A 23,492-nucleotide genomic window follows, 5' to 3' on the forward strand; every position below is an offset into this window, starting at 1 on the left:
CAAATGTTCTGGTTATTTACTCTTGTTATGAGTTTCGCAGCTCCATTTATTATATTCTCCATGTTCAAACTAAATGAAAATATTTGATGTTCAGAATCAGGAATGTATACGCACCCTGTCCTCAGTCAGTGGTTCCGCATTTGCTTCGTCTAGAATTATCTCCATGATGCTCAGCACTTGCTCAGCAATAGTTGCACCCCCACTATCTTTACTCTCCTGTTCAGCCAGCAATGCCTGCATAAAAGACAGAGATACATTAAGCAACAACATCCAGTAATATATCAGTTCCATGATCAAATCTGAAATACTGAACAAACTATGTTTCTGGTTGGCCAAACTACAATAGACAGTAAACCTAGGGTATGCTAATTCCACGTGGTATCAGATTCTTTTTTTGATATGTCAGTCAGGGACCCAAACACATCGTCTTGACTATTGTGATTTCTGCACTATTACAATTCCAATATTTGTATTGATCTGTATGAATAATTAACTTTCTCCCCACCAACAGATTAGTTTGTGTAGAATAGCCAATCCTTTTTCAAAAAAAAACTAAAAAGAGCCTGGAAACTTGTAATTGTAGTCTCCCATGGAGAAAGAACAGCTAGGGGAAGACAGATGGTATCAGTAGTTCAGTAATTCTGGTCAAGTTGGTGCCAAGCTGCGGTCTATTGAGGCCACGGCTCCGACAGTTGTTTTTTTTTTAAGTTCGTAGAGATGGTTTTGGGATGGGCTGTGTTATTTATTTATTTAGAGATACTGCCCTGTCTGGGCATTCAAGCTGCACTGCCCAGCTACCCCCAGTAATTCCCATTTTAAATCTAACCTAATCACAGGACAATTTACAATTAGCCTACTAACCAGCACATCTTTGGGCTGTGGGGGGGGGGGGCAACCAGAACATCCAGAGAAAACCCACAAATTCCACAGTGAAGACGTGTAGACTCCTCACAGAGGACATCAGGTCTGAACTCTACTCCGACATCCTGAGCTGTTATAGCATTATGCTAACTGCTACACCACTGTGGCAGTCAGGTTAGGGTTTAAGGACAACGATGTGGAATAGAGGCAATTCCTGGGATCAATGACATAGGGTTGAATTGGAAGTCTGGAAATCGAGGTCCACTGGCCAGAGCCCAGCCTGCGAATCTCTGCTAGAGAGGTCGAAGCCCAAAGACAGCAAGCGCGTGTCTGCTGGAGGTATGTCCTGTGGTTAAAGGACTGTATCTCCATGTTTAGGAGGGAGAAAAAGAGCTTGTTTTTGTTGTGGTTTTGTTGCTTGTTGTGTTCTGTGTTGTTCCATCGAGCATCGTAGGCATGCTATGTCAGCACCTGAATGCGTGGGATCATTTCTGGCTGCTCCCAGCACACCCTCAGGTGTTGGTTGTTAAGCAAACAACACATTTCACTGTATGTTTTGATGTACACAGGGTAAATAAGTTTGAATTTTGATTTGGGTTTAGGGTTAAGGATATGGAGGAGTTAGAGGTCAGGCCTCTGTCCACCTTCGAAGTCCAGTGATGTGAACATGGGAATGAAGGAGATCCATGGATGTTGGGCTGCCACAGGATAGGATGGATGTCCATGCAGGTAGGAGGCACGAGGGCTGGTTAGTCAGTGTGCCTGGAGTATAAGCCTAGATTTCATGTCTCCATCTTTGACTATTTCGGGGGGGTTGATACCAATACCAAATGTCGAATAGAAATCCAGAAGTTGAAGCCCGACAGCCAAAGCCTGGAAACCAGAAGCCCAATCTGGAATTGGAGGACTGTCCTTGTGTGTGAGGGGGTTGCTGGGAGGGAGGAAAAACCTTTTTCGCTGCTTGTTGTGTTCTGTGTTGTTCTGCCAAGCATTGTGGGCATGCTATGTTAGTGCCAGAATGTGTGGTAACAATTGCTGGCTGTCCCCAGCACATCCTTAGCAATGTTGGTTGTGGACTCAAATGGCATACAGTCGGCCCTCCTTATCCACGGGTTCCGCATGCGCAGATTCAACCAATCGCGGATTGGGAAAACCCGGAAGTTCTCTCTCCAGCACTCGTTGTTTGAACATATACAGGCTATTTTTTCTTGTCATTATTCCCTAAACAATACAGTATAACAACTATTTACATAGCATTTACATTGTATTAGGTATTAGAAGTAATCTAGAAATGACTTAAAAGTACAGGCAGTCCCCGGGTTATGAACCAGTTCTGTTCCTGAGTCTGTCTTTAAGTCGGATTTGAAGTCAGAACAGGTACATCTGGTATTATTTAGTGTCAGTTAGTCAAACGTTTTTCTTAGTATATAGTACATATTTTACCTTTCTATGTATACAAAACACTTCAGAAACATACGCATTTCAATAATTAAACCACTGCGTTACTTAGTAATAATTGCAGCTTTCATCGGGGCAGGGCCTTTCACATGCTGCATTAAAACTGTTCTGATCGTTGACCAACTGTAGCCTAATGCTTTTCCAATGACCGATGGCGTTTCACCTCTTTCCGATCGCTTTATTATTTCCACCTTATTTTCAATCGCGATCGTGATTATTTTCATGAACAGAAACACTGCGGATTCAGAGCTGCGACGTCGGGTCCTAATGTCCACCACTCTGGGCCAGGTTAAATAAAGTCCAAGGTTCTGCTGGGTCCTGAAGACTATCACACTGAGACAGGTTAAATAAGGGACTTGAACATCTGCGTTTTTTGGTATCCTCGGGGGGGGGGTTCTCGGAACCAATCCCTCGTGGATAAGGAGGGCCGACTGTATTTCATTTTATGTTTTCATGTACGTGTGATAAATAAATCTGAATTTATCAGTAGCTAGATAAGTTATGATCATACTAAGTTTACAATACTTCCACTTGACTTACCAAGTTGAGTGTTCCCAGCATTACATTAAGTGGGTTCATTTCTGGTTTAATCAGTTGCTGCCGATTCACCTTCACCTTTACACAATAACTGAACAGCTTCAGCAGCACCTAGCGAGAACAGGAAAAGCAACATGGTCATATTATACTTGACTTAGATTTAAACATCCAACTTTGTACTGAGCTAAAGATTTTCAAGTACCATTTACATTGTTCTGGTAAATACTGTGGGAGGGATTAAATAAATAGGGCTAGTGTTTTTCAAATGAAATATATTCTCTGAACAACTGTGCATCACACTTGTTTGGGGATCACACGTTAAAGATGCTTATTTGATGCCTAAATATTCATTTGGTCCATAAAATATACCGCAAAATACGTACAGAATGTGTCTTTCTTTCAAACAGAGACTTTACAAGGTAGGCAATCCAGCTACTATTCATCTGGTTCCACCACATTTTAAGAAAAGCACAAAAAATAAGAATAAATAAGAAAAAATAAAGTTTTTGTTGGCTCTGAGAACATATGGTCTGAACATGAACATCAATAGTTGCCAAACCTCCAGTTAGGGATTCAACAGAACTTATTAATTGGCACTTGATTTAGTAATGTGCAAGCCTAACTAACTGGTATTCCTCTTCAAGAGATGACAGTAATATTTAAAACATGCATTTACTATGGTTACATTGCAGTGACAAGAGTAGCGTAGAAGTCAGGTGCTTGTCAAATGGAGTCTCTCTCAATTAGGAGTGTGATAACAGCATTACTCAGGAGGTGAAATACCATCCTAAAAAAGAGCAGTCCATTTGACCAAACCCTCTTCTATACATCTATACTCTTCGTTATTAATGCACCATGACTCCAGTATGAATTTTCCTAGTAGCACACTGTAACAAAATTACTGTAATTGTTCCACCACCTCCAATACCAAGAACAAGTGCAGCAACATCATGGAATTAACACTGCAGAATCATATAGCACGGAAACAGGTCCATTTTTATACTGGATATCATACACATATCTATACAAATTCCGTTTTCCACCACTTGCCGATGTAATGGCATTTCAAGCATTCAACTGAATTCTTCTTAAGTACTGTGAGAATACCTGCCTCCACTATACCCTCAGACAGTAACTTTAGGTGGGGAAAAAATTCCTCAAATACTCTCTAAATCTTATACTAAGTACATTCTTCTGATTCTAGATATTTTTTGCTAAAGGGGAATATTTCTCATCATCCATAATTCTGCCTTCTCTCCAAGAGAAATAAACCACAGCCTCTCCACATAGATGACATACTCCACCCCAGGCAAAATCTTGGTGACACAAGAGACTGCAGATGCCGGCCTATGGAGCAAAATATAAACTGCTAGAAGAGCTCTACAGGCAACCAGCATCTGTGGAGGCAAAGGTATGGCCGATGATTCAGGTTGAGACTGAATCAGATCCTACTTCACCCTTATTAAGGTTGCTAGGGCCCTTTCACTCACTTATTAGTTTCTTTTGAAGGTATTGCTTCACACTTTTCAGGATTAAATTCCATCTGTCTTTACTCTGCCCATCTTACCAACTTAATCAATATTGTACTGTAGCTGAAGATTACCCCTCCTCACCATTAACAATGCCACCAATTTTAATGTCACCTCTTTACTTCAACATGCAGGGCCAGATAATTAATGTACATAACAAATTGTTGGGACCTCAGCACCAACCCCTGCAGTATATGACTGATGACAGGTTTCCAATTTAATAAAAAACAGACCTCAACCATTGCCCATTGCCTTAGATCCCACGGGCTCCTATCTTTTGGAGGCATTTCCCCATGGCAATGGTGCTAATAACATTCATATAGACTGCACCATCCTTTACAATATACTTTATGACCTCTTTGAAAAGTACTATCAAATTTGTCAGACAGTGTCTCCCTAATAAAGCCACAATGAATGACTGATCTCTGCCTCTTCAGGTACAAATGAATCCTTTAACTCAGAATTTTTTCCCCAATGATTTCACTACCAATGACATTAGATTTACAGGTCAATATATACCTGGCATATCCTTACTGCCTTCCTGAACAAAGGTACTTCCATGTAGTTCCTGATCTAACCACCAGCCCTCCCTTTCATCCCATGACAGTCAGGGATACATCAGTTCCTGGAACCTGTCTTTAAGCTTACAAAAAATCTAATACCTCCTGTTTGACGGTAATTTCTTCCAGAAGTCCAACCATTCCCCTATTATGAATTTTCTTACAATTCCTCAGTGAATACAGATCAGTAGTGTTCATTCAACATCTCATCCATATCTTCCAGTTCAAACAGATTGCCACTTTGTCCCTAACTGGCTTGTTTCTTTCACTGGTTACCCTCTTGTCCTTATTATACTTCTCTTCCCACCCCAACCCCCCAAGAACCCACCCAGTTTTTATTTTCCTGTAGGGCTCCTCTTGTTTTCAATTCTCTACATATGCCATTAGCTACCTTTCTTAAAGAAAAATCTTTTCCTCTGCCCATCACTCTGCCTGTTCTCCAACTCCCTCTGGTGCTCCCCCTCCCCCCCTTTCTTTCTCCCTAGGCCTGCTGTCCCATGATCCTTTCCCTTCTCCAGCTCTGTATCACTTTCGCCAATCATCTTTCCAGCTCTTAGCTTCATCCCACCCCCTCCGGTCTTCTCCTTTCATTTCGCATTTCCCCCTCCCCCCACTACTTTCAAATCTCTTAGTATCTTTCCCTTCAGTTAGTCCTGACGAGGGGTCTCGGCCCGAAACGTCGACAGTGCTTCTCCTTATAGACGCTGCCTGGCCTGCTGTGTTCCACCAGCATTTTGTGTGTGTTGTTTGAATTTCCAGCATCTGCAGATTTCCTCGTGTTTGCACTTTTCCTCGATACCTTGTGATCTACACTCCTTGCACTCATTAGCCTTACCTTTAACCATCAGGGTGAAATCAAAGACACCCACTGGCATATGTAGACTAACCTGCAAATAGGTGGTCTTTGATGTTTCCTGCTAAATGATCTTAAGCCCCTTAATCAGCAAACCATGAGGATGCTGGGCCAATTACAGCTCAGGTTCAATCTATCAAACTTGCCAGCTTTCATCTTCCCCAGAAATGTTTCCAGTGATCTACAAATCTCCAAAAGTTCCCCTTTCCTGTACCAGCTCTTCCTATCATCAACTTTCTTCTAATTCTTATTCTGCTACGTAGCTCCCCAAATTCAAGTTGCAGGTTCCTCATCCCTTAAGTTGCTTGTGTTGTTAGTGTCAACATGAACTTTGAAATCTGAATATTTGCCATCTGATTTAGAGTGCCCAGTAACCATTCTGTGACGTCTTTGACACTGGCATCAGGGAGGCAGCACACCACACTGGATTCACATATATGGATATAAGTAGAAGCTCCTGTCTATTTCCCTCCCTACTGAATCAGTCATACAGTGCAGAAACAGCTCATTTGGCTCATCGAGTATAAGCCAACCAGCAGCATCAATTTACACCAATCTGTTTTCTTCATATTTCTATCAACACCCTCATAAATTAGAATTAACCTACAAACCTGCAGACCTTTAGGATATGGCAGGAAACCTACAAGGAAAATACCATGTGGACAGGTACAGAGCTGAGTATTGAAACTGGGAAACTGAAGCTGCAAGGCAGCTGCTCTGCCAACTGTGCCATTCCCAAGTCTCCCAGCACCACAGCTCTTAAAACTTGATCCTCCCTTTGTAAAAATCTGAGCAACTCAAGTGAGGTGATCCTGACTATACACCACAGAGGGAAACTGACCCCATTGTTTTCCATCAGCTCTCCCAGTCACACACCATCCAGACTGTGTTTCACTTGTACACTGTAATTTTATTATAATCATGGAATTTCCTCCTCAATAGCCTGTCACAATGCTTGCATCATCTTCTGAGCAACTTGGCACGGCCAATGAATGCAGCTTTTCCAAAGTCAGCAACACCGCATGAACAAATAAAGTGAAAGCTTTTACCATTCATTCCTATTGCTGCATTAAATTTGGGTTTACCACAGCTATGGCCCTCCCTTCAAATACAAGGCATAAAGTAAACAATATACTACTTGACATTTATTGAAAAGAGTTGTTTCTATGATTGCTATAACATACTGATATCATGAAAGCAACACTGTAGTTTCAAGCTTTCTATTAATGCATAATCAAATATTAGAAGTGACCTCCCATCCAGTTTACTGAGGGTAATTGCTGGACTGCAGAGAAAGATCTGTGGGAAAGATTGTGCGCTCTGTGGGGAGAGTCACAAGGGTTAATACTAATGAAAGGGAGTCACCCACATCTTGCAGCTGTGTCATGAAACAAAGGAACTAGTTGGAGAAGATTCTAAAATAAAGAATTCATGTTCATGTGGAAAGGCAGAGACAGTTTAGGAGGAGTCAGCATCGTTTTCTCTGGGGGAAATTGTGTCCTAAGCCTGAGGAATTAACTATGAAAATTTATAAAAGCAGTCCGGTAGAATGTTGCTCAGAATAGAGGGCTTTAATTACAAGGAGAGAATGATTAGGCGGAGTTAATTCTCACTGGAATAATACATGAGCTGAAAAGAGACCTTAGAGAGGTTTAAAAAATTATGAGAAAAAGAGCAGATAAGAGTATTTTACAAGGGCAGGGGAGACTAGATCTAGACAAGACATTTAAGGTGAAAAGGGATGCATTTAAAGATCTCAAGGGGGGAGTTTTTCCACACAGAGAATATTGCTTATCTGGAAAGAGCTGCTAGAGAAGATGGTAGAGGCAGATATAATTACAACAACTGATAGGCATAGAGGGTCAAATCTAATGTAGACAAATAGAATTAGTCTAGACAGGCACCACAGTTGGCAAGAATGAAATGAGCCAAAAAGACCCCTTTCTGTGCTGTCCAATTCATTGAAATCCAGCCATTCAATAGCATTATTTACAACAATTCTAGTCAGTTCTGATACTTTCAGAAAACAGCTCTTACTTGTGCAATAGTCTCTTTTTTAATAATGTGATTATACAGTTGCCACAATTCCCTTGGGAAAAGGTGCAAGACATGGATTTACTCCAGCTTAAAGAAATGCAGTCCTGCTCCCATACTGAAACTGTTCGTTCAGCATTAGAAGGCGTTTTCTTAGTCACAACAATTTCAAAGCACAAGGAAGTTATGTATGGGTGACAGAAATGTGATTATGACCAGGAGCAATCGTAAAGTGCTAATTAGCAAAATACTGTGCTTTGTAAAATTCTTGCAGATCCAGTTTCAAGTGGGTCATGTGACACCACCCCAATAACGAACAGTAGCTTAGTGATTTTGCTCTTGAATATGGACTAGCAATCTGAGGCCCAATCAATATCAGAGAACTTTTTACAAATCTAGAATTAGAGAACCTGTAAATTACACACGCAATTGTTTAAACATAATCATACACTGTCAACTAAACATTTGTAGGTATCTTTAGAATCTTAGTAAAGATAACGCTAGGGGCATAGAACAATACCATGTCAGAGAAAGCAACAGAGCAAAGGCCCCAGTAGAATGGATATCAGACTATTAGGGTTTTCTTATAATCAGATAGATCATATTTTTACTGTACTCTGATATTATTCACGTAAATGTTGTCTTCACCCTGCCTTAAAAAACTTGGTATCCTTCCAAAAGTGCCCAGAATTGAAAACAATATTGTAACCACAGTTTAATCAGTGAATTATATCAGTTTAGCATAACTTCATTGGCTTTGTACTTTTAAGCCTCTTTACATAAATGAAAGGGTCTCTGATGCCCTTGTAACAGTTTGCCTTGCTGTCAAAGATTTAAGTATGTTCCAGATCTTGCTGTTTGTGCATGTGCTGTAGTTAAGATTATATTACCTATCATTTTCGTTATAGAGTCATAGAGAAACAGCACAGAAACGGTCCTTTTGGCCCATCTAGTCCATGCTCAAACTATTTAAACTGCCGACTCCTATTGACCTGCAAATTACTTTTTTTTGCAATTTGCATCTGCCAAGTGTTACTTTGTATGCCCTCTGAAGTTTTGTATGCCACCATTACACCGAACAGCTTAATACATTTTATGTAGCTTGTAAGCAAAGTGCTGAGGCCCTGCATGGCAACAGGCTTTTCCATCAATGGGTGTATAGGAGGGACGGGAGCAGGATGAAGAGGAAGAACAGCAAGTTTTGCTTGAAGTTGGGAAAAAACCTGGTAACAGGCAAATATGTGGCACAGGTAACAATCAAAGCTGATAATAACACAATAACATAACATTACAACAAAAAAAAGAAAGTCTTGAAACAACTCAAATGAGCTCAGTTAAACTATGGATTCAAATATCAACTGAAGTACATTCAGTCTAAAATGGTCTGTTGGTTGTTCACATTGATTCCAAGCAATGTTTCTGAATGGTAAGGAATTACTGAAATTACATTTTGTTCTGAAGTCTGACATCAAGAGACCTGGGACAAAACACCAGCAAACAAGCATCAACAAATCTTCCGCTCTTATGCTCTTGCACATGTGAAAGAACCTCAAATTAGCTGACATATCCTGCCCAAGTCTTGCCTAGGGCTAGTATTCCAAAGTTTAGGTAGCGTATATCAAAGGGAGCTGTGGTCCTGCTACAGTCAACTGGAGGATGCCACCAGGTTTTCCAAGTTCTTTCTTCAAAGAACTTGGGAGCTTAATAACTGATTCAAGTACTAAACCGTGGAAGAATACAGGCTAACATTTTACTAATTTGTCATCAAAAATGTCTGGAGGAGAAGATGTAATTATTTTACATATTTGGCCGCAATCCTGCTTTGGAGCTGGGGCAATTTGGAGAAAATAGAAGAATCAAAAATGTCCAAAATAAGATTGAGGAAGAGGAGAGAAAAGTGATCAGCGACAGCAGCAAAATGCAATTAAATAGATCTGAATGTTTGGTACTTTTGGACAATTATTTTATAGAACACCTACTCTGATACTCACAGTTAAAAGGTGACGACCTTGCTTGAAGTCTTTGATCCCAGCCAATCTGGTTAGCATACATTCAAGGCCACCACATTGGGCCATTACTCCTGCCATTTTATACACTTCCTCTTCATCCTCTTCCTCATCTAAAAGGAAAGAATAATCAAAGTAACAGCAACCACTGTAGACACTGTACACGGACATTTATTCTTCAATGCAGGAGAACTTGTCTTGGGTTAAGAGGAAGTGATTGAAGCCATGAGAAGCGTGATAGAGATGCTTTTACCTGTAGTTGAATCCAATGATTCAATAAACTCCTCAGTTGCATCCCCTAGAAGCCCTCGCATTCGGTAGATTATACGCATTGGTTCCCCCTGTGCAACATTCATACATATTAGTTGTTCAATAAACTCTCTGATTTCAGAGCAATTATTCTTGCGGCAAACATATTATTCCATAATCAATCTTTTCACTGACCCATTCAGAGCTACCCAACAACTCCTCTCCAACAGCAGCAACCAAATTTGGAGATCTACACTCACCTCGTTAGCAGGACACCAGACCTTTTTATATACTTCAGCCACAGGCAGGTCCAAGCTGATGATTTTATTGTTTACTAGGAGCTGGAAAGAAAACCACAGCCATTAAAAAAATGTGTTTACTTGATATAACATATGCTGCAACCTTTCAGCATAACCAAAGATCTTAATCAAACCCTCTAAAATGGTACAAACTGATTAACTGTTGACAGAATAAGATTTTTAATTAGGAAGTGGCTTGTCATTAAAAGTGGCTGAAAAAGATATTGCTGGTGTTTCACATAGCTGGCTATAATTGTAGCTGGGCCAAACTGTCTTGGGGCATGGGAGGAGTGATAATCAAGTCAAGTCAAGTCAACTTTTATTGTCATTTCGACCATAACTGCTGGTACAGTGCATAGTAAAAATGAGACAACGTTTTTCAGGACCATGGTGTTACATGACACGGTACAAAAAACTAGACTGAACTACGTAATAAAAAAAAAACAACACAGAGAAAGCTACACTAGACTACAGACCTACACTGGACTGCATAAAGTGCACAAAAACAGTGCAGGCATTACAATAAGTAATAAGCAGGACAGTAGGGCAAGGTGTCAGTCCAGGCTTTGGGTATTGAGGAGTCTGATGGCTTGGGGGAAGAAACCGTTACATAGTCTGGTCGTGAGAGCCTGAATGCTTCGGAACCTCTTCCCAGACGGCAGGAGGGAGAAGAGATTGTATGAGGAGATAATGTGGAGAAAACAGAAAAGAATGTTCAAATTAAGTATGGGAAAGAGCAAAATCAAATATGTTCAGCATCAATTATTTAAATAAATTAAAATTTAAGAGTAACTTGGAACTCTGAAATAGATTTGGCATGGCTAGCGTAATAGGTAAAAGCGGCAGCAACTGGGGTTCAATTGCCACTGTTCTCTGTAATGACTACATTTTCCTTGTGACCGCGTTGAGTTTTCTCGGGATGTTCCAGTTCCCTCACACATTCCAAAAACATATGAGTTAGTAAGGTGCTGGGCATCCCAGAAGCATGCAACGCTTGTGGGCTCTCGCCAGCAAATCCTAGGCCTGTGTTGCTCATTGATGCAAATGTTGCATTTATCAGTATGCATTAATTTACATGCGGCAAATTAAGATTTAAGATTTTGGTAAGATTACCTTTAATACCACATGAACTATCCCACTGGTTACCTCCAACACTAAATGAAAAAACAATTAAAAGGAACATAACAACCTCTAGGGTACATTCTATTCTGAGTTGATCATACCTCTCCATTCCCCTCATTGTGTCTTGAAATTATTTATGTTAACATCACTGTTGGAGGTTTTTGCTGCAGGTACTGTAGTTCAAATTAGATATAGAATATAAATTCAACCTTGCCCACAAGTACTATGAAGTTACAATCTTGAATTTACAACAGAAGGTTTATGTGAGTTTATAACAAGGACTTTGTTGGAGCCAGGACACTTTTTTTTGTTTCAATATTGATTCATACCTCCATCCCACTGTCATCTTCTAGCAGTGCTACAAGGTCGCAGTCCTGACAAATCTTGTTCTTTATGTCTCTCATGAGAGGTCCAATACCAGGCTCATTGCTGCTATAGGGATTTCCTGGCATTCTGCCTTGAAGGAAATCTTCCTGCTGAGGATCCTTTTCCAAGGTCACAAAGAATTCTGTCACTTCATTTTCCTCCTGCCAAGAAAGCAGATCTATTGAGAAAGACGTTCATCCTTATTTTTGATTTAACAACATTGAACAATGCCAGTCTCCAAATTATTACGAGAAAAAATGTTAGCTGTCCATGTTTAAGAAACTGATCAAAATACACCTTTGTCACCATTTCCCATAAAATTAAGTTCCTTCCATTCAGCCATCTTAACTCTCCCCATTAGAAACTCTACTCCACATCCAACCTTTCCCTAATCATTATCAAAAGATTGAACAGGTTGCTAACAATCTCAGTGCCCTAATTTGCTCCAACAAGACTGCTTTCTTGAATCTCCATTTTATTATTGTCTCCATAAGATTATCTGAAGCCTCCGTGGGACTTAGTCTTCCAGTACTACCAGCCTCATGTTCTAGCTCCTCCCCCCACCATACCATATGCCACTTGAGATCCATACTTGGCAATTCTCATTAAATAACTTCCAGTTTCTCCGACTCTTTTAGAGATATTTCCTTAGAACCCACCTCATTGAACAAGGTCCCTCCTTTTATCCTCTCCTTTGGCTCATTATCTCATTTTTCTCCTTTTATTTTACAAAGGCAATGGGCACTTTTCAATACTGATAATGTTAAAACTAATACTGCTCTTAGCTTCAATGATATGTTGTTTGATTAAATAGGTGGCATCTTTACACACCATAGAAATTTACATATTTCTTAGAGCTCAAAGTGGGAGTGTCATCTCAGTTAATTTTGCACACTTTACAAAGGAATCTGAACGTAAATTACAAAAAAAAGTTGGAATATTAAGATAACGAATTAATTGAAGGAATACAGCTATTTATAGAAATAGAATTGAGGCTAAATGGTGTGAATACTGCTTCTCAGATACTGAAGTGGGCAATTCCTTCCCAAAAGGGAATAGACAAATACAGCCTCTACAACATCACGCTCATCCTGAGAAAACTGACAATGGAATACCTTTTAGGTATAGTCAGTCTTTGGCCGGTAATGAATGAATAAGATTTGCTACATTATAACATAGTTCATTCGTACAGAAAACCAGTGCTGAACCAAGTGCACTTATTTTCACCATTCCTTTGTACTTACTGGGTAGATAATGCTGCATAATCGCTCAAAGATGAAGACTGGTGTTCGGTAATCATCAAGACTGTATCGCTTAGCTGTTTCAATGCAGACAGCCATGAATGCCTTTGTTTCAGATTCTGTGCCTACAGAAATATATGGATTAAAATTGAATAAGTGTCATAGGCAGATATCATTTTCAATCCAACAAATAACTGAGCCTCAACCGTTACTAACCTGAAATGCTGACAACATAAGCTACTTTATGACATTCTAGTCTGTATTAACATCATTGAAATGGCAACCATTTAACAACAGACAGAAAAAAACATTGCACTGACTACCTGTCTTCATAAGGGACGTAACAGTGGTTAAAAAATCTTTAGAGTGCCATGTGGCCATGAAAAATTTCTTGAATATTGGCATTAAGGACATGGCTAGAAACAGGGTATGGAAGGGAAAGATTCAAAAATACATGGGACTCAGCGAGCAGTACTATCGGCTGGCCCTGTTAAAATAAATGAATAAATTAAGACGAGGAAAGAAAAGATCCTTAGCCCGGAAAGTCTTAAGTGTTGGTATGTGTTCATCCAAGGAATAACGAAGACACAAAATCCTGTGTGTGAGTACTTACAGCCCATTAAGTGGCATCATTGTATTGGACAGAGTATAAAAAGTGATACTTAAAATGAGGAAAGTACAATGATCTTATTGTTCGAGCAAACCAAGTTGGCAAAAGTAGCTTAGAGGATGATTCATGAACTGCATTTTAGACAGCTTTCTGGAATGATATACCAAACAAAGAACAAGAGAGGAAGCTATTTTAGATTTAGTACTGTGGAAAGAGGCAGGATTAATTAATTAGTAAACAATACTCTTCAAGAAGAGTACTCAATGAATGCATTGTTTGACACTGAAGTGTTTATAGACTGAAATAAGGATGTGAAATTTAAACAAAAGTTACCTATATATGTATGAAAGGTAAATTGTCAGATATACAAATTGAAATCCAAGATTTGATAACAGTAGACAATGAACGCATTAATAAAAAATTTCAACAGATTTTCATTCTCATACAGAATTAAAACTGCACCAAGTGATATAAATATGGTCAGCTTAAGCTCTTCAAGTATTAGATTAAAAGAGTTGAAATGTTGCTTAAAAGAGAAGCGAGCTTGAGAATTGAGAGGGTTTTGTAAGTCATGCAGATGATTTGGGAGAAATTGAGTAACTTAGCAAAGCAGAAAAATGATAGCAAACAAGTAATACAATAACAGACAAACAGATTTAACAAATAAGTATAAATAGAAAAGTATTATTAAATATCAGCTGCTTAGAGGCCGTGGAAGGAGAAACTTCAGATAATAAGGAAATGGCTAAGGCTTAAAATAAGAATTTGACACATGTGTCAAACTTACAAAATTTACAGAACCAAAAGCCCTGAGAGTGAGCAATATAAAATAATAATTTCTAATAATTAGCCTATGCAGTCAAGGTATTTCAATTGATTGTAATAAAAATACAACTGTATCTGATCCAACTGGCAAAAACTGCACCATGAAGACAAAAGAGCACTCCAAGCCACTCCACAATAAGGTTATTGAAAAGCACAAATCAGGTGTTAAAAAAAATCCAAGTCACTGAATGTCCCTTGGAGAACAATTAAATAAATCATCAAGAAATGGAAAGAATATACCACAGCTGTAAATCTGCCTACAGCAAGCTGCCCTCAAAAACTGAGTGACTGTGCAAGAAGGGAACTAGTGAGGGAGGCCAGATGACAATTCTGGAGGAATTATAAGCTTCAGTGGCTGAGATGGGAGAGAGACTGTGCATACAACTATTGCCCGGGTGCTTCACCAGTCGCAGCTTTATGGGAGAGTAGCAAAGACAAAGTCACTATTGAAAAAAAACTCACTGGAAATCTTGGCTGGTGTTTGCCAGAAGGCATGTGGGAGACACTGAAATCAGCTGGAAGAAGGTTCTATGATCTGATTAAACCGAAATTGAGCTTTTTAGCCATCAGAGTAACGCTATGTTTGGCGTAAGCCAACCACTGCATTTCATCAAAAACACACCATCCCTACCATGAAGCATGGTGGTGGCTGTGTCATGCTGTGGGGATGCTTCATTGCAGCAGGCCCTGGAAAGCTTGTAAAGGGAGAGGGTAAAATGAATGCAGCAAAATACAGGGAAATCCTGGAGGAAAACCTGAAGCAGTCTCCAAGAGAACTGCGACTTGGGAGAAGATTTGTTTTCCAGTAAGACAATGACCCCAAGCATAAAGCCAAAGCTACACAGGAATGGCTTAAAAACAAGGAAGTTGATGTCCTGGAGTGGCCAAGTCAGAGACCAGACCTCAATCCAATTGAGAATGTGTGGCTGGTCTTGAAAAGGGTTGTTCACTCACAATCTTCATGCAGTCTGACAGCTTGAGCAGTTTTGTAAAGAAGAATAGGGAAAAATTGCAGTGTCCAGATGTGCAAAGCAGATAGAGACCCATCCACACAGACTTAAGGCTGTAATTGCTCCCAAAGCTGCATCTACTAAATACCTGACTTAAAGGGGGTGAGTAATAATGCAATCAATTGTTTTGTGTTTAATAACTGTATTAAATTTACACCAATTTGTCTAAATTTGTTTTCACTTTGACACAAAGGAGTGTTTTCTGATGTTCAGTGTCAAAATCGCCAAATTAAATCCACAGTGAATCAAACTTCTGGTGAGGGTGGAATAATGTTTTATAGGCACTCTATTTTGTTAACATCTGATTCTTGGGAGTTTCTAACCCTGCTTTGTCACCTCTGCACTGATGTGGTTTACTTTGCTCTACTTTTACAACTACCAAGTAAACTTAGCATCTCATTCCCTCTCTGCACTCTCAATCAAATTTCCATATCATTCCATGATGGACTGGGGATGACAAAGACGGAAGATTAGTTTGTGGTCATGAAACAGAACAGCATCAATTCATTTATGGACTGATAGGATGTAATCAGTGCAATCCTGCAGGGATATAGCTCCAGTTATACATTCAATATCCATGATTTATTTATATTTAAATTATTATTTGCAAAAAAGCAAGGTGGGAAAGATAAATTGTGAGAAAAATGTAGAGGTCACATATGACTGGGAAATAACATTTTAGAGGGAGAATAACAGAGAAATAAGAAATTATTAATTTTGGATGGAATATTATTATTTTTAAAGAAAACAAAAATAGAGAACAATAGTGTACGGTGGAATTTGAGTATCCTGGTTCCATAATTACAAGTTATGTATGTAAATAAGCAATTTGGTACACAAATGAAATGTGATCTTTAGTGCAAATGAATTGTACTAATAAGTATGGACACTGTGATTGTGTGGCATTTTAGTAAGATTAAAATGAACTATGTGCAACTTTATCCATCTACTTAGGAAAGGATAGGCTTTACTAATTTCAGGCTTTGATGGGATTGTCCCAAGAGGAGATGGAGTAGAAGGATTCCTGTTTTCTGGAGTTTAGAAGAACAAGTGATGGGCTTCACTTACAAGTTCAGGCATGAACATACTGAAGAGTAAAGCAGATCTGCTGGCCTACATACATTAGTCACCTGATCTTTATCTAATAAGACAAATTTAAACTGTACAGATTAATCAGGAAGTTACCTGATATCAACTCACATGCAGCACAGACTGAGTGAGGTAAATAACTTAATTCTTCAAAATAATTTCACTTCAGTTCTCTGTATCAACATCCACTTTGATCAAATGAAATATCACTGTGAGAAAATTTAATGTACCACTGGCTTTTGGACGCAAAATAAACAAACAATGTTGACTCTATAGTGCTTGAACTATGGCAAATTGAGGATAGAATTTTGGTAGATGGGTCAGAAGGACTGCAAATAATACTTAATATGGAAAAATATTTATAACGTTGAACATAAAACTAAAGATACAGTTTTTCTATCTGAGAACAAATTAATGAAGCTGTGAAAAGAGGTAATAGAGAAAAATATAAAATACAAAAGCATTTCCCTAAAACTTCAAAATAATTGTTAAATGAATACGATTCCAATTTTATGATCAGTTACAGGATAGATGAAAAATTTCTGTCAAATGATACTAGAGCTTGGAGACCAAACTGACATGAAAAACTAGCTCTTAGGATAAAAACTCATGCAATACAAATCTTCAGAATTAGAAAAGCTTTTAAAGACAAGAGCTCTTTCAGAGGCCTGTAAAAGAAAATGATAGGTCATCTTCTAAACTATAAATCTGAAATGGTAGCACAGCCCATTGTGTAATTATGTACCACTCTTGGCAATAAACTTGGCAAGAAAATATGTACATTAGATACCTGGCCATGGAATAAGAACCTGGGAGAATTTCCCTACTCTTCTTTGAGTCAGGAAGGGGAGACAGGACTTCTATTTCCCCATATCTCATTAAAAAGGCAGCACCTGATAGCGCAGTATCAAGAGTATCATTCTATAAGCTTAAGTCCTCGACAGTGGGACTTGAACTCACAAGCATCTGACTCAGAGGCAAGTGTGCTAATGTTTGACTCACAGATGACACATACAATGTACTATTATCTATATAAACAAGGCAGGCATTCAAAGGAGCTTACAGAGGTTCAACTAAATTTCCCGGCTTGATATCTTATTTTAAATCAGTGGTCCCCAACCACTGGGCCGCAAAGCATGTGCTACCGGGCTGCGAGGAAATGATATGATTTGTCGATATGAAACGATACGAGTCAGCTGTACCTTTCCTCATTTCCTGTCACGCCCACTGTTGAACTTGAACGTATGCGAGGTATTACGCACGCGAAGTCATTACCCACGCGAGGTCAACAATCGCCTAAATGCAGTGATACCCTCGTGCCAGGGATCACTGGTTGGCCTCGGGTAACCAGCCGCCTTGCATGGCCAGCAAGAAGTGCTGTTGGTACTGGCCTAGAGCGTGGATAGATGGGCGCCACCCATAGATCCTACCTATCTACCGGGGGGGGGGGGTTGGCTAGGCACCCTGTTGCACTCCTCGCTCGGTCGGTCGTTCTCTCTGGACTGCGACTGCCGTGGTCCCAGTACAGAGACCTCCAGCCCTTACCTTGTCCTCTCACTGGTGTGTTGCAATGATTTTATACGTTCATACAAGGAAAATATGCGATGTATGTTGAATACCCAAATGTTACTTAAAATTTTATGATGCTATTGACTTATGAGTTAAAACTGACTTATCACTATGTTCATGCGAGGAAAATATGCGCTTGTATGTATAATATTAAATTTGTTAGATAAACCCTTTTAGAAACAAAATTGAGTCTATTAGCCATTTATAACTGACTTATAGTTGACTTATCACCTATATTCTGGTTGTGATTAACACCCACACCCCTCCCCCAGTCAGCCAGTTCGCAAGAATATTGTCAATATTAAACTGGTCCGCGGTGCAAAAAAGGTTGGTGACCTGTTTTAAACATTAAATGTACACATCTTTTCTTCTCCTTTATACAGCTAAAATTTAAGAAAGTTTGAATTTGCCCATGTAATCACCTGTTGTCATGTCCTCCAACATCTCCAGCAACATGTCTTGTGTCTCATCAATAAGCTTTGTTCGTTGGACCACAAGTTTTCGCAGACACAAGTAACCATTGAGTACTGTGCCCACCAGGCGGCTCTTGAAATGGCGTTTTATTGATTCCACCTCCACAAAGGATGAAAGCAAGGCTGAAAAACGGAGCAAAATATATAAATCACAATAACATCTACATGTTGGTGCACTGGTTTATATCTGGCATTGGAACAGTCAGTGTATATCTCACCAGTAAGGCTTTTTAATGCATATCCCTGTTGCAGGTCAGTGCTGAGAGTTGCCTCCTCCAGTGCCAGTAAATGAGCAATTTCCTAAGACAAAAAAATGACAATGGCATTACAACATTAGAATTTAGATATAATATTACAAGTTGATTCAGCTAATACTTTGCAATTTTGAAAGCACTGATTTCTCCAAGTTTATCGAGGCAAAGAATTCATATTCAGAATCTCACTCAAAAAGCCATTGTTTTTATGCAGAAGGTTTGACATCACTGGATGACATCACAGCTGAACCCATCTCTGTCTTCATGATACATATACAGTACTGTGAAAAATCTTAGGCACCCTAGGTTTTTTTAATTTACATTTTATTTTAGATTTTATTTGTCTTCTGTAGTAGGGTTAGGGTTGTTGGGAGAAAAGAGCAAACTTTAGATTTCCAAACATTCATTTTCAAAAAAAAAATTTAATGTTATAGAGAATTTTTTTGTATTTCATTAAAGAAAGTAACATGTTAGGTAATAGAATATAATAGAATAGCACAGCACATTACAGGCCCTTCGGCCCACAATGTTGTGCCGACCCTCAAACCCTGCCTCCCATATAACCCCCCACCTTAAATTCCTCCATGTACCTGTCTAGTAGTCTCTTAAGTAATAAACAACTTTTCAAATAAAAACCTGATTATCTTGTAGGTATATAGCCCAGTGCATGAGTAAACAAAGATAATAACCAGGTGCTAATATCAATGATATAATAAGTTGAATTAATTAAACTGATTAATTGAAATGGAAACAGGTGTATAAGGAATCAAACTTGTTGAAGGAAAACCAAACTAAAAGGTGAGGTTGTGGCAGGTTAAACTTCAAATCATCAGTTTTTACACCACAGCAACAAGACACAAGGTGGTCATCCTGCATCAACAAGGTCTTCCCCAGGCAGAAATTTCACAGCAGGCAGGCAGTTTCAAGATGTGCTGTCCAAGCTCTTCTGAGGAAGCAGAGAAACAGGTAAGCTTGAGGACAAGAAACGCAGTGATTGACCACGGAAACTGAGTGCAGCAGGTGAGAGATATAACAAACTGACAGCCTTCTAAATCAGAAAAAGTCTAGTACGGCTACGTCTGAACTTTCAGAAACCACTGGAACCCCTCTATAGTCCGGAGAAGTCTTGTCAGAAATGGTGTTCACAAAAGAATTGCTGCCAAAAAGCTATTCCTCCAAAGTGGAAACAAAGCCAAGAGACTCACAAAAACACAAGGACAGGGTTGCTGAACAATGGCAGCAAGTACTCTGGACTGACGAGTCAAAATGTGAAGTTTTTGGGCTCAAACAGGAGGCAATTTGCCCATATAAGAGCTGGAGAGCACAACATAGATGAGGTCTGCAGCCAACAGTGAAGCATGGCAGAGGTTCCCTACAGGTTTGGGGCTGCATGTCTGCAAATGGAACTGGTGATCTGGTCAGAATGAATTGAATCCTCAATGTTGAGAAGTAGAAGCATATTCTCATCCAACATGCAACACCATCAGATTGGTCGCAACTTCACTCTGAAGTAGGACAATGACCACAAACTCACAGCCAAGCTCCATCTTCAATGAAAAGTGGAACAAGGAGTTCTGCAACAGATAGTATGGCCTCCACAGAGCCCTGATCTCACCATTATCAAGGCTGTATGGGATTACCTGGAGAGTCAAAAGCAAGTGAAACACCCAAAGTCTATAGAACTGTGGCAAGTTCTCCAAGATACTTGAAATAACCTATCAGCTGATTTTCTTATAAAACTGCATGACAGTGTACTTAAGAGAATCGAAGCAGTTTTAAAGGTGGTCACACCAAATATTGATTTGATTTAGATTTCTACTGTTTACTGCTCTTTATAGTAATTTTTGACACTTAAAACCTTGTTTCATTATTTTTATAAGCATCTTTGCTTCACAGAATATTTTTACATGTGCCTAAGACTTTTGCACAGTACTGTAATTCCGGTAGGAGCCAAAGGATAATGATCTGCAGCCAATGTATTGTTGACAATTTCGCTAGATAACCAACCTGGCTAAAACTGAGAATGCACCAAACCAGTTTCTAAGCTATGGGGCAAAGTCTGTTTGCTCTTATTCCTTACTAGATCTCTAATATTTCAGAATCAGGAGCTCTCCGCTCCTAGATGCTGCCTAGCCTGCTGTGTTCTACCAGCGTTTTGTGTGTGTTGCTCTCCGCTTTAATGAGTTTATGTTTGTCCAAGTCACTACTGCCTCTTCTGTGAAGAATTAGAAAAAAATATAATTAAAGAAAAAACCATTGAAAAGCGATCAAATAATTTTATAGAGCATTGATCAAAATTAAAGGCAAAAACAATATATAGTCTCAAATGCTGGAGAGAATTTTGTATATGAAGCAGGTACATTATGTTATTTGTGCAGCAACAAAAACAGTACAATAAGATAAAATTCTCATCTGATGAAAGGTGATGCTCTCACCATCAGTGTTGCCTAACCAGCATTGTGATTTTTTTTTTTAGAATTTCTGATAAAATTTAGCTTCCTTAAAATTTAATGGTAATTTATTACCAAACTGATAAAATGGGTGGTAAAATCATGCTAAATGCTAAACTGAAATTCACTTTCTCACATACTTATAATGCATTTCAGACAAAGAATGTAATTGTTCTGGATATGTTTTTACATAATACTTGAAAATAAAAACACAAAAGGAGTAATCTGGCAACATGACTTAATCCTATGCACACACATCAATTGTAAGATTCTGAAATGATGACAAATTAGTGGGTGCTGTCTTTTGCCAGGCATTTCTGAAGAACTATCACATTCCTAAAATTATGCAAGATATACTCAATTAATCTTGTAACTGAAGCTAAACCAACAAACTATGGCTTGTACCGTGGCACCTCACATGTAAATAAATATCTGATACGTCACATCGTCTGCTATTGTTGATCTAGATCACATGGAATCACTGGCAGTACATATGTGTTGCACAACCTGTCTAGAATCTTTTACCTAAATCCCAGGGGAATTAGTGAGTATTTATCTTGGCATAATAAAACTGATTCAAACAGCTTGACATGAGGACAGAGCAGAGACAATGGAAGTTTGGTATGTGCTTCCTCTCTCAGAAGCTTGGAAAATTACCAAACATCTGTGCGGTTAAACAGCTTCAGTGGTGGCATGAATAGGTGGCAATATACTGCACATATGACAAAATGTTTTTGTAAAATTCCTGCAGCATGAGAGATTTCCTGATTCATTTTACATTGAAGAAGACTGGTTCTTTGATTACAGACCTTAGTTATCAGGTTTCCAATGTATGGCAGCACTCCCCGAGCTGCCAGATATATCTTCCAATGAGCTGGTTTAATAAGCTTCTGATAGAGTGCGAGATACTCAGCTGCACATTCCCCAGCAACACTAAGTTCATCAAGGTAACTGGCAAAACAAAAATGGAGTAATATTGATTTTCTCTGCAATCATTTTAAGCAGCAATTCATCCTTTATCTATCATGGATTAAAACAAACTAAGATCACAGAATCACCAAGACTTGGTGGAAGAAGTCACAAATACAATCTCCATTGTCAACCTCCTACCAACAAATGCAATGCAATCTCAAATACTCATTGCATCAGATTTGCCTCACGTTACTTTTGATTCTTCTGCCAATCACCTTCAGTCGATGTGGCTTGGTGACTGATCTATCAACAGGAACAGTTTCTCCTGATTTGATCTTTCATTTTTAAGTATCCCTATCTGAACTGCATTCAACAGCTGTTCCACTATTTTCCATTTTATTGTCAAAAATCCCTAATCCCTGCAATTAATCCAGTAAGTCTCCTGAGCCCTCCTTTCCAAGGCCTCTTACATTTTTCTTTGTGTGGAGCACAGAACTGGACATGTATACCTGCTGTGCATTCATATTGATTCATTGAGACTTTAAGATTTATGAAAAAAAAGGTCAAGATCTGGCATGGTTTTTTGACCACTTTCTGAATCTGCCCTGTCACCTCCAACAATTTATGTACGTATACCCTCAGGTCTTTCTTTCAGAAAATAATCCTCTAGTTTTTATTGTATTTCTTTGACCTTCTTACTGAAATGTGACACTTGTTATTAGTCTGACTTATATTTCATCTGCCATATGTCCATCCATTCCATCAACCCATCAATATCCTCTCAGTCTCTCTCTCTTTATAGTTCACTCTCTAGATTTGTAAATTAGACTGTTTTTGAACAAATGATTTGAATAGGTTCATTTGCCACCCTTCAGTTCTCAGGCATCCACAAATGCTTTGAAGATTGTGTCCAAAGCCTTGGCAAATTTTATTCTTTTTACTTCAATCACTTTAGTGTGTATTCTATCTGAATGGGGTGACTCATCCCATGACAAGTACAGCTGGTCTATACACACAATATTCCCCTTAAAAAGATTAGTTTCATTGAAGTTTCTGGTGGTACAGTGCAGTATACATTTGCTATTATGTAAGGAGTTTGGCAGACACAGCAGAGATCAAATTTCTATCTGTGCTGTGACTTGCAGTTAAGCAAATGGGCCCACGGTCAGTGAAAATCTGCAGTCT

At 39.0% G+C, this 23,492-nt stretch overlaps 1 protein-coding gene across 5 annotated transcripts in view; it reads right to left on the reverse strand.

Moving 5' to 3' along the window:
• Window positions 1-23,492, reverse strand: part of ubr4 (ubiquitin protein ligase E3 component n-recognin 4) — a 203,341-nt gene that overhangs the window by 20,785 nt on the left and 159,064 nt on the right. For all 5 annotated transcript variants that reach the window (XM_073031943.1, XM_073031941.1, XM_073031942.1 and 2 more), the window contains 10 exons: window positions 22,205-22,346; window positions 18,910-18,991; window positions 18,641-18,814; window positions 13,119-13,240; window positions 11,838-12,035; window positions 10,348-10,428; window positions 10,092-10,179; window positions 9,824-9,951; window positions 2,860-2,967; window positions 115-234 (listed from right to left, as the gene is read on the reverse strand). In XM_073031943.1, the coding sequence (XP_072888044.1) occupies window positions 115-234; window positions 2,860-2,967; window positions 9,824-9,951; window positions 10,092-10,179; window positions 10,348-10,428; window positions 11,838-12,035; window positions 13,119-13,240; window positions 18,641-18,814; window positions 18,910-18,991; window positions 22,205-22,346 (1,243 nt within the window). The remainder of the gene's footprint in view (window positions 1-114; window positions 235-2,859; window positions 2,968-9,823; window positions 9,952-10,091; window positions 10,180-10,347; window positions 10,429-11,837; window positions 12,036-13,118; window positions 13,241-18,640; window positions 18,815-18,909; window positions 18,992-22,204; window positions 22,347-23,492) is intronic.

This window comes from Hemitrygon akajei, chromosome 29, assembly GCF_048418815.1.
Source record: "Hemitrygon akajei chromosome 29, sHemAka1.3, whole genome shotgun sequence".
Classification (NCBI taxonomy): domain Eukaryota; kingdom Metazoa; phylum Chordata; class Chondrichthyes; order Myliobatiformes; family Dasyatidae; genus Hemitrygon; species Hemitrygon akajei.